Source organism: Alligator mississippiensis, chromosome 5 (genome assembly GCF_030867095.1).
Source record: "Alligator mississippiensis isolate rAllMis1 chromosome 5, rAllMis1, whole genome shotgun sequence".
Taxonomy (NCBI): Eukaryota; Metazoa; Chordata; order Crocodylia; family Alligatoridae; genus Alligator; species Alligator mississippiensis.
In genome coordinates this window covers 39,562,654-39,576,096 of record NC_081828.1, presented here as the reverse complement: position 1 = coordinate 39,576,096, position 13,443 = coordinate 39,562,654, and the positions used below count along the sequence as shown (strand labels likewise).

Here is a 13,443-nt window from a genome sequence, read left to right as displayed (position 1 = left end):
CTGTATGCTCTGGGCAGCATTTGTACGTGTCCATATCATCTGGTACATATTATGCCTTCTGTCTCTGTAGGGTTCTCTACAGTAGTGGTTCTCAACCTTTTTTGTACCAGGACCCATTTGTAAACACTGATGGCCAATCCCAACTGAGTGCCTCTCACTCCCAACCTGCTGCCCTTCATCCCCAGGACCCATCCCCCCAATGTGTGAGCAGAATCATCCCCCGGGGGGGAGCGAGTTGGGGTCACAGCCCTGCGCTTTTGGGGGGCCTTACAGACAGTGCCATACAGGCCCCGCTGCAGCTGCCATGTGCCATCGCTGCTGAGTGCCACTGGCTCTGTTGCTACCACCGCCACTGCCACTGAGCGCTGCCAGCTCCAGCTGCTCGCCACCCCCCACCCCCTCCCCGGGCCCCGCACAGGCTGATATGCCCTGGGCCCTGCACACCACTAGGGATGACTCTGTGTGTGAGGCAGGGGGTGATGTATGGGGCAGGGGAGGGTGGGTGTGTGGGGCGGGGGCAGACCCAAAGCAGACCCTTGCAGGCTGGAACTCTGCCAGCCTGCAAGGGAAAAGCCATGATTTCCCGTGTTTTTCTCCTTTAAAGGAGAATCTATTTTTAAAGTTTGTTGATCCATTTTTAGAGTTTGTTCATGACCCTTTCATATATTAGAATCATAGAATAGAAGGACCGGAAAGGACCTATAAGATCATTGAGTCTGGTCCCCTGCCATGGGCAGGAGGTGATTGGGCTCAAACAAGCTCAATGAGGTACCTGTCCAGCCTCCTCTTGAACACCTCCAGGGATGGCGACTACACCACCTCTGCTAGGAATGTGTTCCAGATTCTAGATACCCTTACAGAAAAAAAGTTTTTCCTTATGTCCAGCCTAAATTTTTCCACAACTAGCTTGTGTCCATTGGACCTCATCCTCCCAAGGGGTGCCTTTCTGAAGAGTTTCTCCCCGAGATCTTGGTGTTTGCCCCTGATATACTTGTAGGAGGCTATCAGGTCACCTCTCAGTCTTCTCTTACTCAGGCTGAACAAATCCAGTTCCTGGAGTCTCTCTTCATATGGCCTATCCCCCAAGCCCTTGACCATGCAGGTGGCCCTTCTCTGTACCCCCTCAAGCTTATCCATGTCCTTTTTGAAGTATGGTGCCCAGAACTGGACACAATACTCCAGCTGTGGTCTTACCAATGTTGAGTAGACTGCACCTTTCTAGATCTATTGGCAACACATTGGCTAATGTACACCAGAGTTCTATCTGCCCTGCTGGCGACTTCATCGCACTGTTGGCTCATATTCATCCTTTGGTTGATTATCACCCCCCAGGCCCCTTTCAGATGTGGTGTCAGCCAGTGGACCACCACCCATCATATAGGTGTGGTGAAGGTTCTTCCTACCCAGATGAAGTACCTGGCACTTATCCCTATTGAACCTCATCTGAATACAATCAGCCCATAGGAGCAGCCTGTCAAGGTCATCTTGAATCCTTGCCCTGTCCTCAAATGTGCCTACATTTCCTCATAGCTTGCTGTCATCTGCAAACTTAAACATTGCGCTTTCCACTCCCTCATCCAGGTCATTGATAAAGATGTTAGAGGATGGGCCCAAGCACTGATCCCTGGGGGACACCACTGGAGATGGCCCCCCCAGGATATTCTTGCAACCCACTTTTGGGTCACGGCCTGCAGGTTGATAAACACTGCTCTATAGGGATGTCCTCCTTTCCTGACCTGGGAGGGGAGTTCTGGAGGGGAGAGAAGAAAGGGAACAAATTTCAGAGAGGGAATCCAGGCCCCACTTGGCTTGAGGGGATGTGAGCCACGCTGCCATCCCCAGTGAAGCCCCTGACCTCTGGCTATGGGCAGTGCTAAGTGGGGACCTTATCTTCAGCTACTAAACTCTTGGGCAGGAGTGGTGTAGGGTGAGAGAAACCAGCTGGAGGGAGGGGGAGCCAGGCCTGGTCTGGGGAGGGAACATGGGTTCAGATCCCACTGCTCCTACCATCAAACCAATTGCATACACACAGGCAGGACAGTCCAATCACATGCTCCAGATACCTGCATCACATTTGCACACTTGCCAACACACAATCTGATACACACACACAATCCCACACCTTCCCCAGGCACAGAGAGATCAGTGACACACACATGTAACCCCCCCAGAGAACAGATAGACCCCCACCCCTCTCACACATGCACACATTTACAAATGCACAGCCGGACAATCACACTCACAACCCTCCCCGCACCTCTCCAGCAACAGAGATGGTCTGACTCCCTCTTTGTAAGGAGTGACTGTGTGTGTTGGTGAGCTGCAGCCAGCAGGGACAGCTTGTGCGCAGGAGGAACTGTGCGTGTCTGTGCATGTGTGGTTCTCAGCTCCACTGTGCTGGGTCTTAGTTACCAGCTGATGATGATGCAGCCTGGCCTGGGGCCCAGCCCTGATCCCTTCCTGTTGCTCCATATGGTCCTGCTAAACTAGTGCCAAACAGCACTGATAGCAGAGCCAGCCCCCCCCAACCTCCACACGTGCGCGCACACACACGTGCACACATACCTATGCACACACACATAGACACAGATACAATCACACGTAATTGCATCCACCCAGTCGCATACACACAATCACATGTAGACACACAAAATCATACATGTTCACCCATAGACATGCACACATAATCACACATAAGCAATCACATGTGGCTACATGCACAATCAGGCACACACAGAATCACCCATAGACACACACACACACAGAGTCACCCACACAAGATTGCACAGACACAATCACCTGTAAACATGTGCACATGGATACCCACAAAATCATGCCCCCTCCTCCAGACACACACCCGTGCACACAGGGCAGAGGGTAGAATTGCTTCTGACAGAGAGCTGAGGGCTCTGTGGCACTGGATGGATGGGTAGATGGACAGCCAGATGGGCAGCAGCATATGGGGATGGACTGGTGGCAGGAGGGAGTCCATCCTTTAGGGATGGAGGGGAGCTGGTAGATGGCTGGTAGTACATGGGGTTGGATGGAGGTGTGGAGGGCCTGCTGGGCTTGGGGACGGACAGACAGATAGGTGGATGGATGGGCAGACAGGGGGATGGAAGCTGAACTGCCATCTATTTGGGCATTACTTAGAGGCATTGAGACCGGAGTGGGAATGGTGATTTGCCCTGCCCTCTGTCCCCACAAAGGCATGGGGACATACAGACAGGGGTAGGGAGTTCACCCAGCCCCTCACCACTGCTCTGGGGGCATCCAGGAGGGGCAGGAGGCTTCTAGGCTGGGACTGGCCTTGGGCTCTGCTCCAGCCTTCTCCACCCAGAAGCACCAGCCCCGCACCACCCTGGCATGCCCCACCGCACCGCAGAGCCAAACAAATCCAAGTCCAGGGAAGCCAGGGGGAGAAGCGGGCCAGGGCCAAAGTCAGCTAAGATTAATGTGCCGACCAAGGTCAATGGAGCCCCTGGCAGCTAAGCTGTGGGGGGAGCTTAGCCAGGGATATTTAAAACCAGCGTAATCTGCTAGCGCAGCCGCCTCACGCTGGGATCCGCTCAGCTCAGCAAGTGCTAAGCAAGGTCAATGCTGGCACGGGAGCAGGGCAGGGTGGGACAGGGATACCATTTTGTTGGGGGGAGGTGGGGGGAAAGTCCGATGGAGTGGGTGGCCTGCTGTTGAAAGCAGTGGAGGGACTAGGGGGCACTTGGGGTGCTGTGCTGTGCTGTGCTGTGCTGTGGGGATTGGGGGGCACTTCGTTATGGGCAACAGGGCAGGGGCTGGGCCGAATTGGTGGGGGAGATTCCCTGGCTTTCAGCATTGATGTCAGTGTCCCTGCCAGATTTGGGGGGGGGGGGAGGGGTCATTGGGTTTCTGACCCCATGAAGGGAAAAAACAGGGCCCAGTTCAGGGAAGCAGGTAGGGGGTGGAAAAGGGGAATCCAGGAGAACAGGAGACACCAGCCCCTGATGTGGGAAGTCTGGGTGGAGGGAGATGACCAGAACCCTTGGTGCTGATGCAGGGGACATCTGGTTGAACAGGAACAAGTACCAGAGCCGCTGGCTTTGACCCAAGCTGCTGGGCTTTGCTGCGAGTCATTGGTTCCAGTCCGTGGGACACTGGGCCATGTTGGGAACAAGGGTTCTGTCCCAACTGAAGCAAATAGCTCCATGCCCTGTGTTTCAGGCCTGGGCCTGTCCCTGGTCTGGAGGCCTGCCAGTGTGGGTCTCAGGGGATGTAGGGTGAGGTAGCACCACAGCCAGCCCCAGTGGAGCTGGGGGAGGGGGACAGAGAAGGGTGGGGGAGTTTTGGGGGGTGCAACCCTGCTACCCTCAAAGGCACTGCTGGAGGCATGAAAGGGTAAACAACGAAAATCTTCCCTCTGTGAAAATGTCCCCAGACTGATCTCTCATTTTCTCTGCCTGTGCGTCTGTCTTCCCATGCACGCACTGCCCATCCATCTATCCATTGCTCTCCTGTATCCCTCCACCCATCCACCCATCCCCTATATTGCACCGTCTATCCATCCTTCCATCTATGCGGTCCCATCCATCCATCCATCCATCCACCCTTCTCATATGTTCCTCTATCCATCCATCCATGTACTCCACACTGTTTGTCCATCTATCCATCCATCTTACAAACCCCTCTCTGTCCCTCTATCTGCCCACCCACCTTTCCAATCCATCCTTCCTCCATCTGTTTGTCTCTTCATCCCTATGTACCTCATCTGCCTGCTTGTCTGTGACCCCCATACACCCTGACTGTCCATCTGTCTGTCTGCCCACCCATGCATCACCCCTGCAGGCTTCTGGAGCGCCGGCAGCCGGGTAGGGAGACAATCGAGCTGACAGCAGAGGGCCGGGCAGTGGAAGTGACTGAGAAGCACCGCCCAGTTGTGGACTGTACGTGCTGTGGCCTCCCACGCCGCTACATCATCGCCATCCTCTGTGGCCTCGGCTTTTGCATCAGCTTTGGCATCCGTTGCAACCTGGGTGTGGCCATCGTCAGCATGGTCAACAACAGCACCGTCCACCGTGGTGGCAAGCTGGTGGTCCAGGTGCGCCTGGCGTTGCCTCGGGGAGCATTGAACCTGGGGTACTGGCTGGGATGGATGGAGGTACAGCAGCGGGGCTGGGCCTAATCCAGCCTCAGAGCAGGGTGCTGACATAGGCAGATGGTGGGGATGGCACCTTTCCCCTCCAGGGGTATTTGACCCAGGATCCAGGGGTTGCTAGCAGGGGCAGGGGGTGGGCATGGCCTTTTTCTTCTAGCAGGTGCCAGTTCTCATCCAGCCTCAGGGCAGAGGGGTGGGTTTGGGGCTGAGGCCAGAGGCCTTTCCTTTTATTCCTTCTCCTCCCCAGAAAGCCCAGTTCACCTGGGACCCTGAAACCGTGGGGATGATTCACGGCTCCTTCTTCTGGGGCTACATCGTCACCCAGATCCCTGGCGGGTTCATCGCCCAGAAATTCGCTGCCAACAGGTTGGGCTGAGACTCTCTGCTGAGTCCGAGGGAAGTGGGGGTGGGCAGGGGGTGTGTGATATAAAATCTTCTGGTCCTTAAACTCCTTCTCTCTCCATCGGGATGTGAACCCTGGTGCCCTGGCCTGGTTCGAAATGGGTTAATCCCCACCTGCCTCCATACATCACAGGACAATGCTGTATTTCTTGTCCCATTGCTCCCCTTGTGTTGCTTTGCTGTGTTCCAAAGAGCCCCCCTGACATGCCCCACCCCAGAAGCAGCTGCATCTCAGCACTGAACCCTGTGCGATCCACACAACACCCTCCATCCCAGTCAGGGTGGGCAGTGGGGATGGGGCAGGGGTGTCTGTGGCAGTGAGATACAGGTATCAAACTGGGGGGTGTCATGAGGTCGCAATGGTGCATTTGTGTTTGCACAAGTGAGCGTGTGATGCAAAAGGACTGCCCACGCACAACAGGATTGGCACCATAATACTGGGCCCAGGGGGTGTCATAAAGCCACAATAGTGCATTTGTAATTGCTCGTGCGTGTGCGAAGCTATAGTTCTGGCCTCCATAACGCTAGGTTCAGGCGGTGTCAGAAGGCCACAAGCGTGCACTTGTGATCACAGGAGTGAGTGTGATACAAGGGCCACCCACTGTCATAGTATTGCCCCATAATATTGGGGCCGGGGGTGTGGGGTGTCAAAAGGCCATAATGGTGCATTTGTGATTGCATGAGTGAGCATGTGACACCCAAGGGTCACCACAGCTCTAGCCCCATAATGTTGTGTCCAGGGCATGTCATAATGCTACAAGAGTGTATCTGTGATTGCACAATGTCTGTCCACCCACAACAGCATTGACCTCATAGGTCTAGGCACCAGACAGGGGATGTCATAAGGCCTCAACAGTACATTTGTGATTGCTCGAGTGAGCTTGCAATGCACTAGGGCTGCCCACCTGTGCCAGGGCTGGCCCCGTAATGCTGGGCCTGGGGAGGTGCTGTAAGTGCACAAGAGCGCACTTGTGATCACATGGGTGACGGCCAAGCCGGGGTACAAGCACTGCCCCAGGCAGAGCGGTCCTCGTGCCCTGCATGCGCAATCTTGTGATGACAAAATGCACAATTGTGGCCTTGTGACCTCTGTGGCCAGCACTGCACAGGTCAAGGGCAGGGATGTGGAGCCCCCCCCAATCAGACCGTCGCCTCCCCTCCCAGGGTCTTCGGCTTTGCCATTGTGGCCACCTCGACCCTGAACATGCTAATCCCCTCGGCTGCCCGCGTGCACTACGGCTGCGTCATCTTCGTGCGCATCCTGCAAGGGCTGGTGGAGGTGAGCTGGGGTCGGAGCCTCCTGGCCTGGCACGCCCCCACAAGGAGGGGGACACTGCAGGAGGCTGGGGGCGGGGCTTGTTGGTGGCCAGGCCCCTCCCCTGGTCTTGGAGGCGGGCAAGGTAGTCAGTGGAAAGGCCTGGCTAGGGCAGTGGGCGGAGTCTAGTATATTGGCCCCTCCTCCTCCCCTCCTTGGGGATGGAAGGAGCATTCCCCAAGAGTGTGACCACGCCCCTATAGGGGGCTAGAAGGGATGAGGCTTGGTGCCGTGGTCATGCCCTTTCCCTATTGGGAGCCTGGGGGTGGGGCTTCCTGATAAGCCACACCCTCTTTTAAGAAAGGGGCGGGCAATACTCATGGCCACGCCCCCACACCAATGGACTGGTGTTCTGGGGACCCCAGAGGGGCGAGGTTTATTCTCGGCCACGCCCCTGCACGCAGGCTGGGCCCTGGGTTACTATCTGTACCTCTGTCTGGCTGGGGCCTCAGGGGGTGACATATCCGGCCTGCCATGGGATCTGGAGTAAGTGGGCCCCCCCGCTGGAGCGCAGCCGCCTCGCCACCACTGCCTTCTGCGGTAAGTGCCCCCGCCTGGATGCCTGGGTTCTCTCTACTGAGTCTGGGGGTTGGAGCCTGGACACCTGGGCTCTCTCCCAGCTCTGGGAGGGGAGTGGGACCTGGTGGGTTGGAGCAGGGGGGATCCTGGACACCTGGGATCTTTCTCTGTGCTGGGAGAGGAGCAGGGAGAGGGTCTGGTGGGTGGGTAGAACGTGGTGGGGGGTTGAAGCCAGGATGCCTGGGTTCTCTCCCAGCTCTGAGAAGGGAGAGGGGGGTTAGAGCAGGGAGGGCTGGGTGCCTGGACGCTTGGGTTCTCTCTGTGTCCTGGGAGAGGAAGAAGGCAGGGTATTTGGTGGTTAGAAGTTGGTGGGCACTGGGATTCAGGCCTTCTGGGTTCTCCCCCAGCTCTGGGAAGGGTGTGGGGTCTGGTGGGTTAGAGCAGGGGAGCAGCTGGGAGCCCCGGATGCCTGGGTTCTCTCCCAGCTCTGGGCAATGAATGGGGTTCGGCATGTTTGTGCTCCAGATCTCTAGTCTTGTTAACCCACACCCCTCACAGGCTCATATGCAGGCGCAGTGGTGGCCATGCCCCTGGCCGGGGTCTTGGTACAATACTCAGGGTGGAGCTCTGTCTTCTATGTGTATGGTAAGAGAATCACACCCCCATAGCCCTAGCCCCATTTCCTGGTCCCTGTATCAGCCCTGTCCAGCCTGGTCCCTCTCCCCCTGCCATGCCCACAGGGGCCTTCTACCATGATGGCTGTTCCCCAGTGATGACACCCCCTCCCCTGCTCTGATCCATTCCCTTAGGGAGCTTTGGGATTTTATGGTACCTGTTCTGGTTGATGGTGTCATATGAGAGCCCAGCCCAGCACCCCACCATCACGGAGCAGGAGCAGCGCTACATTGAGGAGAGTATCGGAGAGAGCGCTGGCCTTGTCAACCCCCTCAAGGTGACCTCCCCCGCCTGCTGCTTGGGGGCACTGCTGGGGGAAGCTTGCTGCACTGTGTGTGGGGACTGTCCCTGGCTGGGGACACTGTTTGGAGGAAGCCCACAGCCTAGGGCAAGTTGGTGGGTGGGGGAACTGTTAAAGAGAAGCTCACAGCACTGGGGGCAAATTCAGCTGGGGGCAGCTCACATCCCAGTGGGTGTCTCCATTACGGGTGCATGGTTTCTTTAATGTACTTTAAGGTGTGTGATGGAAAGTTTTTGCTAGCTGATATATATATATATATATATATATATATATAATTTTATTTTATTAAAAAAGGGTGTCTCCAGCTGAGGGTACTGTCTGGGGAAAGCTTGCAGCACTGGGAGAGTCCAGGTGGGGGCACTGTTACAGGGGAGCTTGCAGCACCAGGGGAGACTTTAGCTGGAGGCACTGCTGGGGGGAAGCTTGCAGCACTGGGGGTGCCATGCCTGGGGGCACTGTTTGGAGGGGAAGCTTACAGTGCCAGGAGCTCACTCCCCACCCCTCCATCCTTGCTGACAGAAATTTAGCACACCCTGGCGCAAGTTCTTCACATCCATGCCTGTCTACGCCATCATCGTGGCCAACTTCTGCCGCAGCTGGACCTTCTACCTGCTGCTCATCAGCCAGCCAGCCTACTTTGAGGAGGTCTTCGGCTTTGAGATCAGCAAGGTACCGGTCCAGACATCCCTGGGCTCATCCCTCTGCTCCCTCCCCCTGGGATTGGGAACCTGAGAGTGGTGAAGGGTACAGGAGTCAGAGCCCTGGAGTGTCAAGCCTGCCAGGCTTCACTTCCCTCCCAAAACTTGAAAGAACCCAGGCATCTGGGCTCCCAGTCCTGCAGTTGTAGCCTGCCAGACCCTACTGCCCCTCCAGAGCTGGGGGGAGAACCCAAGCATCCCTTCATTTGGTCAGATCTGGACTCCCAACCTCTTGACCCCACTCACCCCAGGATGTTGTGGGTTCATATCCCACCTCTACTTATGGAGGGTTTAGCATGGGGAGAGGCGGGCTGAGACCCTGACACTGTGAGGACAGTGGGAAATGTGAAGGGACTGATGAGAGGCTAGGAGGGGAGCTCCCATGGCTTGCAGAGCCGCTACCTGTACCCTCTGCCCCTAGGTGGGCCTGCTCTCAGCCCTCCCCCACCTGGTCATGACCATTATTGTCCCCATCGGGGGGCAGATCGCTGACTTCCTGCGCTCACGGAGGATTATGTCCACCACCAATGTCCGCAAGATGATGAATTGTGGGGGTGAGTGTGTGTGTTGGGGGAGGACAGGAGGCTACAGGTCAGTTGTGAGGGGGGCTGGGAGGGGCAGAGGGCTGCAGGTCAGGAGTGATGGGCACTGGCAGGGTGGGGTGGGGTGGGGTGGGTGGGGCAGGGGGCTGCGAGTTGGGAGTGAGGGGCACAGTCAGGGTGGGCAGTGAGATGGAGTTGAACAAAATTCTTTCTCTGCCCCCAGGCTTTGGCATGGAGGCGACGCTACTGCTCGTGGTGGGCTATTCTCACACCAAGGGCGTGGCCATCTCCTTCTTGGTCCTGGCCGTGGGGTTCAGCGGCTTTGCCATTTCAGGTCAGCTGGAGATCAGAACAGGGATGCTATGCTGAAGGGTGTGGGACAGGTGGCACCATGGGGCAGGCATGGGATGAGCTGGGGGGGCTGTTCTCTGCATTCAGTTCCCCTCTGCCCCTGCAGGGTTCAATGTGAACCACCTAGACATTGCCCCCCGCTACGCCAGCATCCTCATGGGCATCTCTAATGGCGTTGGCACCCTCTCGGGCATGGTGTGCCCCATCATTGTTGGTGCCATGACCAAACACAAGGTGTGTGTGTGTGTGGGAGCTGGGGGGCGAACTGGTACAACTGGGAGGGGGGACCCTAAGGAGGGGGCTATGTCAGGAGTGAGGGGCACCAGCAGGGCTGGGGGGGGTGTGGCCTGCAGGTTGGGAGTGAGGGGCACTGGCAGGACTGGAGGCGGGGGCACAGAGGAGTAACCTTTTCCTTCCTGCCCCATCCCCTGCTCCAGACGCGTGAGGAGTGGCAGTATGTGTTCCTCATCGCCTCGCTGGTGCATTACGGGGGCGTCATCTTCTACGGCATCTTTGCCTCAGGGGAGAAGCAGCCATGGGCTGAGCCAGAGGAGATGAGCGATGAGAAGTGCGGTTTCATCCACCAGGACGAGTTGGCCGATGAGGAGGATGAGGCAGCGCGGGTGGCTGAGGGCCTGGGGGGCAGCGGTGGCAGTGCGGGTGGCTATGGGGCCACCCAGAGCACCAGCTTCACCAACGGGGGCTGGACCGCTGACTGGGACCGCAAGGAGGAGTTCGTACAGGAGCCCGGCAAGGATGCCTACATGTATGGGTCACTGGGGGACAGGGACCTGTCCTAAGGGGCCAGCTAGCCCCCTGCCTTGTGCCCCTCCACCACACACACACACACTGCTCTCTTGGTATGACCCAGCAGGTTAAAGGGGTGATCCTGAGACTAGCTACACCCCCAGTCTTCAGCTCCTCACATTACATGTTGGTATGACCCAGCAGGGTAAAGGGCAGGCCTGAGATTAGCTATACCCTTGCTCTATGGCTCCCCCCTCATTCCATGTTAGTATGGTCCAGTAGGTTAAGGGTGGGTCTGAGATTAGCTACACCCCGAATCTGCAGCTCCCCCCCATTACTTGTTGGTATGATCCATCTGGGTGAAGGGCAGGCCTGAGATTAGCCACACCCCCACTCTGGGCTCCTGCCAGTCCGTGTTGGTACAATTCAGCAGAGTGAAGTGCTAGGGATTAATCACAAGGAAGTTTTGCAGCTGTCCCCCACTCCATTTCGGTACAGTCCAGCAGGATGAGGGATGGGCCCAGGATTAGCTGCACCCCTATTCTTCACCTCCCCCAGATTGGTACAGTCCATGAGGGTGGGGCTGAACCATTACTGTGATCTGTGCTTCTCAGGTGCCTGTGCTTTGGTACGGCCCAGTACAAGGGAAGAGGGGCGGATACAGGAGTCTATTGAGCAGCCCTGCCCTGGTCCCCCATCCCCTTGCCTCTGCATCGATACTGTGTGGCAGGATGAGAGGGTGGGGCTTAGATTGGCCCTGCCTCCATGCCACAGGCCCCACCCCAAGGGGCACCTGCATTGGTATGACCCAGCAGGGGGGGCGGTATTGGGGCTTATGTGTGGCCCCATACCCCGTGTGCAGTGATACAAGCACCTAGATAGACCACACCCCTACACACCCCTCTGGGGCACCTGCACTGGTACAATCCAGGATGGGATAGGAGGGTGTACCCGAATTTGGCCACACCCCTGCAGTTCAGACGGTAGCCAAATCCCTTTATGAGCATCTCTGCATTGGTACAGCCCATTGGGGAGAGGGATAGATTTTTGACGTTTACCATTTTATCAAACCCACTCCCCCCCACAAATTTCTGCATTGGTACAACCCACCAGGGTTGGGGTGGAGGGGTTCCATTTACATGTGCCTGGAAACAGGGCTTGGGAGGCGGAGATGTCTGAGTTTTGACCTCCTGGTCTGGTGGGGCATGATTTAACCCCATGGCCTGGAGCATTTGCCCTTTGGCCTCTCGGGGTTATATTTGCCTGCAGGTGCGAAGGCAGTGTGACTTTTGCCCTTGGGCTGGCTGGGGGTTGACCTTTAACTTTAGGTCTGGTTTACTGACCTTTGGCCTTGAGCCTCCCCTCATACTTCTCTCCCCATTGTTGGGGAGCAGAACTAGCCCAAGGATCTTTGGAGCGGGGCTAGCCCAGGGTAGGGGGCAGTGCCCTAGGCTGTGTGATGGGGTGTCAATACCCAGCCTCTGAGTGGCTGTTTCCACGCCCCCCACCCTGCAGACTCGTTCTCCCCGCATCCTTTGAACACAAGTCACCTCCCAGCCAGCAAGTTCCCTGCCCCACATGGCCAACCCCCCGCCCCCTCCAGGGGTCTCGGGTGGGCCATGGTGGCCTCCTCCCTGGGCCCTGGGTTACTTTCTCCTCCCAAGTTGGCAGTGTCCAGCCCCCGCCATCCGACTGCCCCCCTGCAACTCTAGCTGGGCCTGTTGAACTCTGACCTTTTAGGCTGGTGGGGTCAATCTGGTCTCACTCCCCCCCCCCCGGCCCTCCCTGACCAGCTGACGCTTTGAGTTCCCCCGTGTGCAACCTAGCAGCCGGGGCACCCCCAACAACTGTTTCCAGTCTGCCAGAGCCCTGCTTTCGAACAGTTTCGAGGTCTTCCCATGCCTCTCCTTGCAGCCATGAGATGCTGTGGCCTCTGCCATATTTTGTCCCACATCTGGTTCTCAGCTGTTGCCACCCGGCATGTGGCAGATGGTGGGGGACCCTGTATGTGTGTGTGTGTGCGCGTGTGCGTATATGTGCGATGGGGGAGGGGGATGCTTCTGGCCTGGCCTGTGGCCTCCTCGTACCTCCCCTACTCTGTCCTGGGATCGGCCTGTCGCGTTGCCCCGTGTGTGTGACTCCTTCCCTCCAGCCCTGGTGCGGAATCTACCCCCCCAGTGTAAATATATAAATATATATTATATATGATGCTGAGACCAGGCCCAGCCTGCAAGAGTCCTTTGTGTTGGGGGAGGGGAGCACACCTATACTGTCTGTCCTCCCATCCATCTTCTGTAGCCACATTTACTTTCTCTACCACCTCTCTGTCCCTCTTTCTACCCTGTCCATCTGTCTATCCATGCCAGTGATTCTCAACTGGGGTTATGCAGCAGCTTGGAGTGCTTGGAGATCCTTTCAGGGGTGCCGCGCAATGTTGGGACTTTTTAGTATAGCAGCATGCATGATTCACATGATAAAGCCAGAAATTTCAAATAGGAATCCACCATGTTGCAAACATCCTGCCCTGCTGTGGGCTTTCTGAGCTCGTTGCCACAAAAGAATGGTGCTAATATGTGCCTGGAGTCAAAAGAGAGTGATAGCTAAGAGCTGGCATTTTCTGATGGCGGGGGAATTGAGAGACCATCAAGGGTGCCTCAAATCTATTCAGGGGTGCCTTGAGTCTAAAAAGGTTGAGAACCACGGATCTGAAATTCCCTATCCATCCACCACCACATACTACTTCTACCTGTCTGTTTACCTAACTG

The 13,443-nt window shown here is 56.8% G+C and overlaps 1 protein-coding gene across 1 annotated transcript; it reads left to right on the top strand.

The window, feature by feature from the left end:
* The first annotated feature begins 4,801 nt into the window (after positions 1 to 4,801).
* SLC17A7 (solute carrier family 17 member 7) lies at positions 4,802 to 12,884 on the top strand. The gene is made up of 11 exons (XM_019488877.2): positions 4,802 to 5,071; positions 5,376 to 5,494; positions 6,695 to 6,809; positions 7,298 to 7,385; positions 7,923 to 8,009; positions 8,174 to 8,316; positions 8,860 to 9,009; positions 9,460 to 9,592; positions 9,804 to 9,914; positions 10,038 to 10,165; positions 10,369 to 12,884. The coding sequence occupies exons 1-11, from the start codon at positions 4,802 to 4,804 to the stop codon at positions 10,729 to 10,731; spliced, it is 1,707 nt and encodes a 568-aa protein (XP_019344422.2). The 3' UTR covers positions 10,732 to 12,884.
* The last annotated feature ends 559 nt before the right edge of the window (positions 12,885 to 13,443 follow it).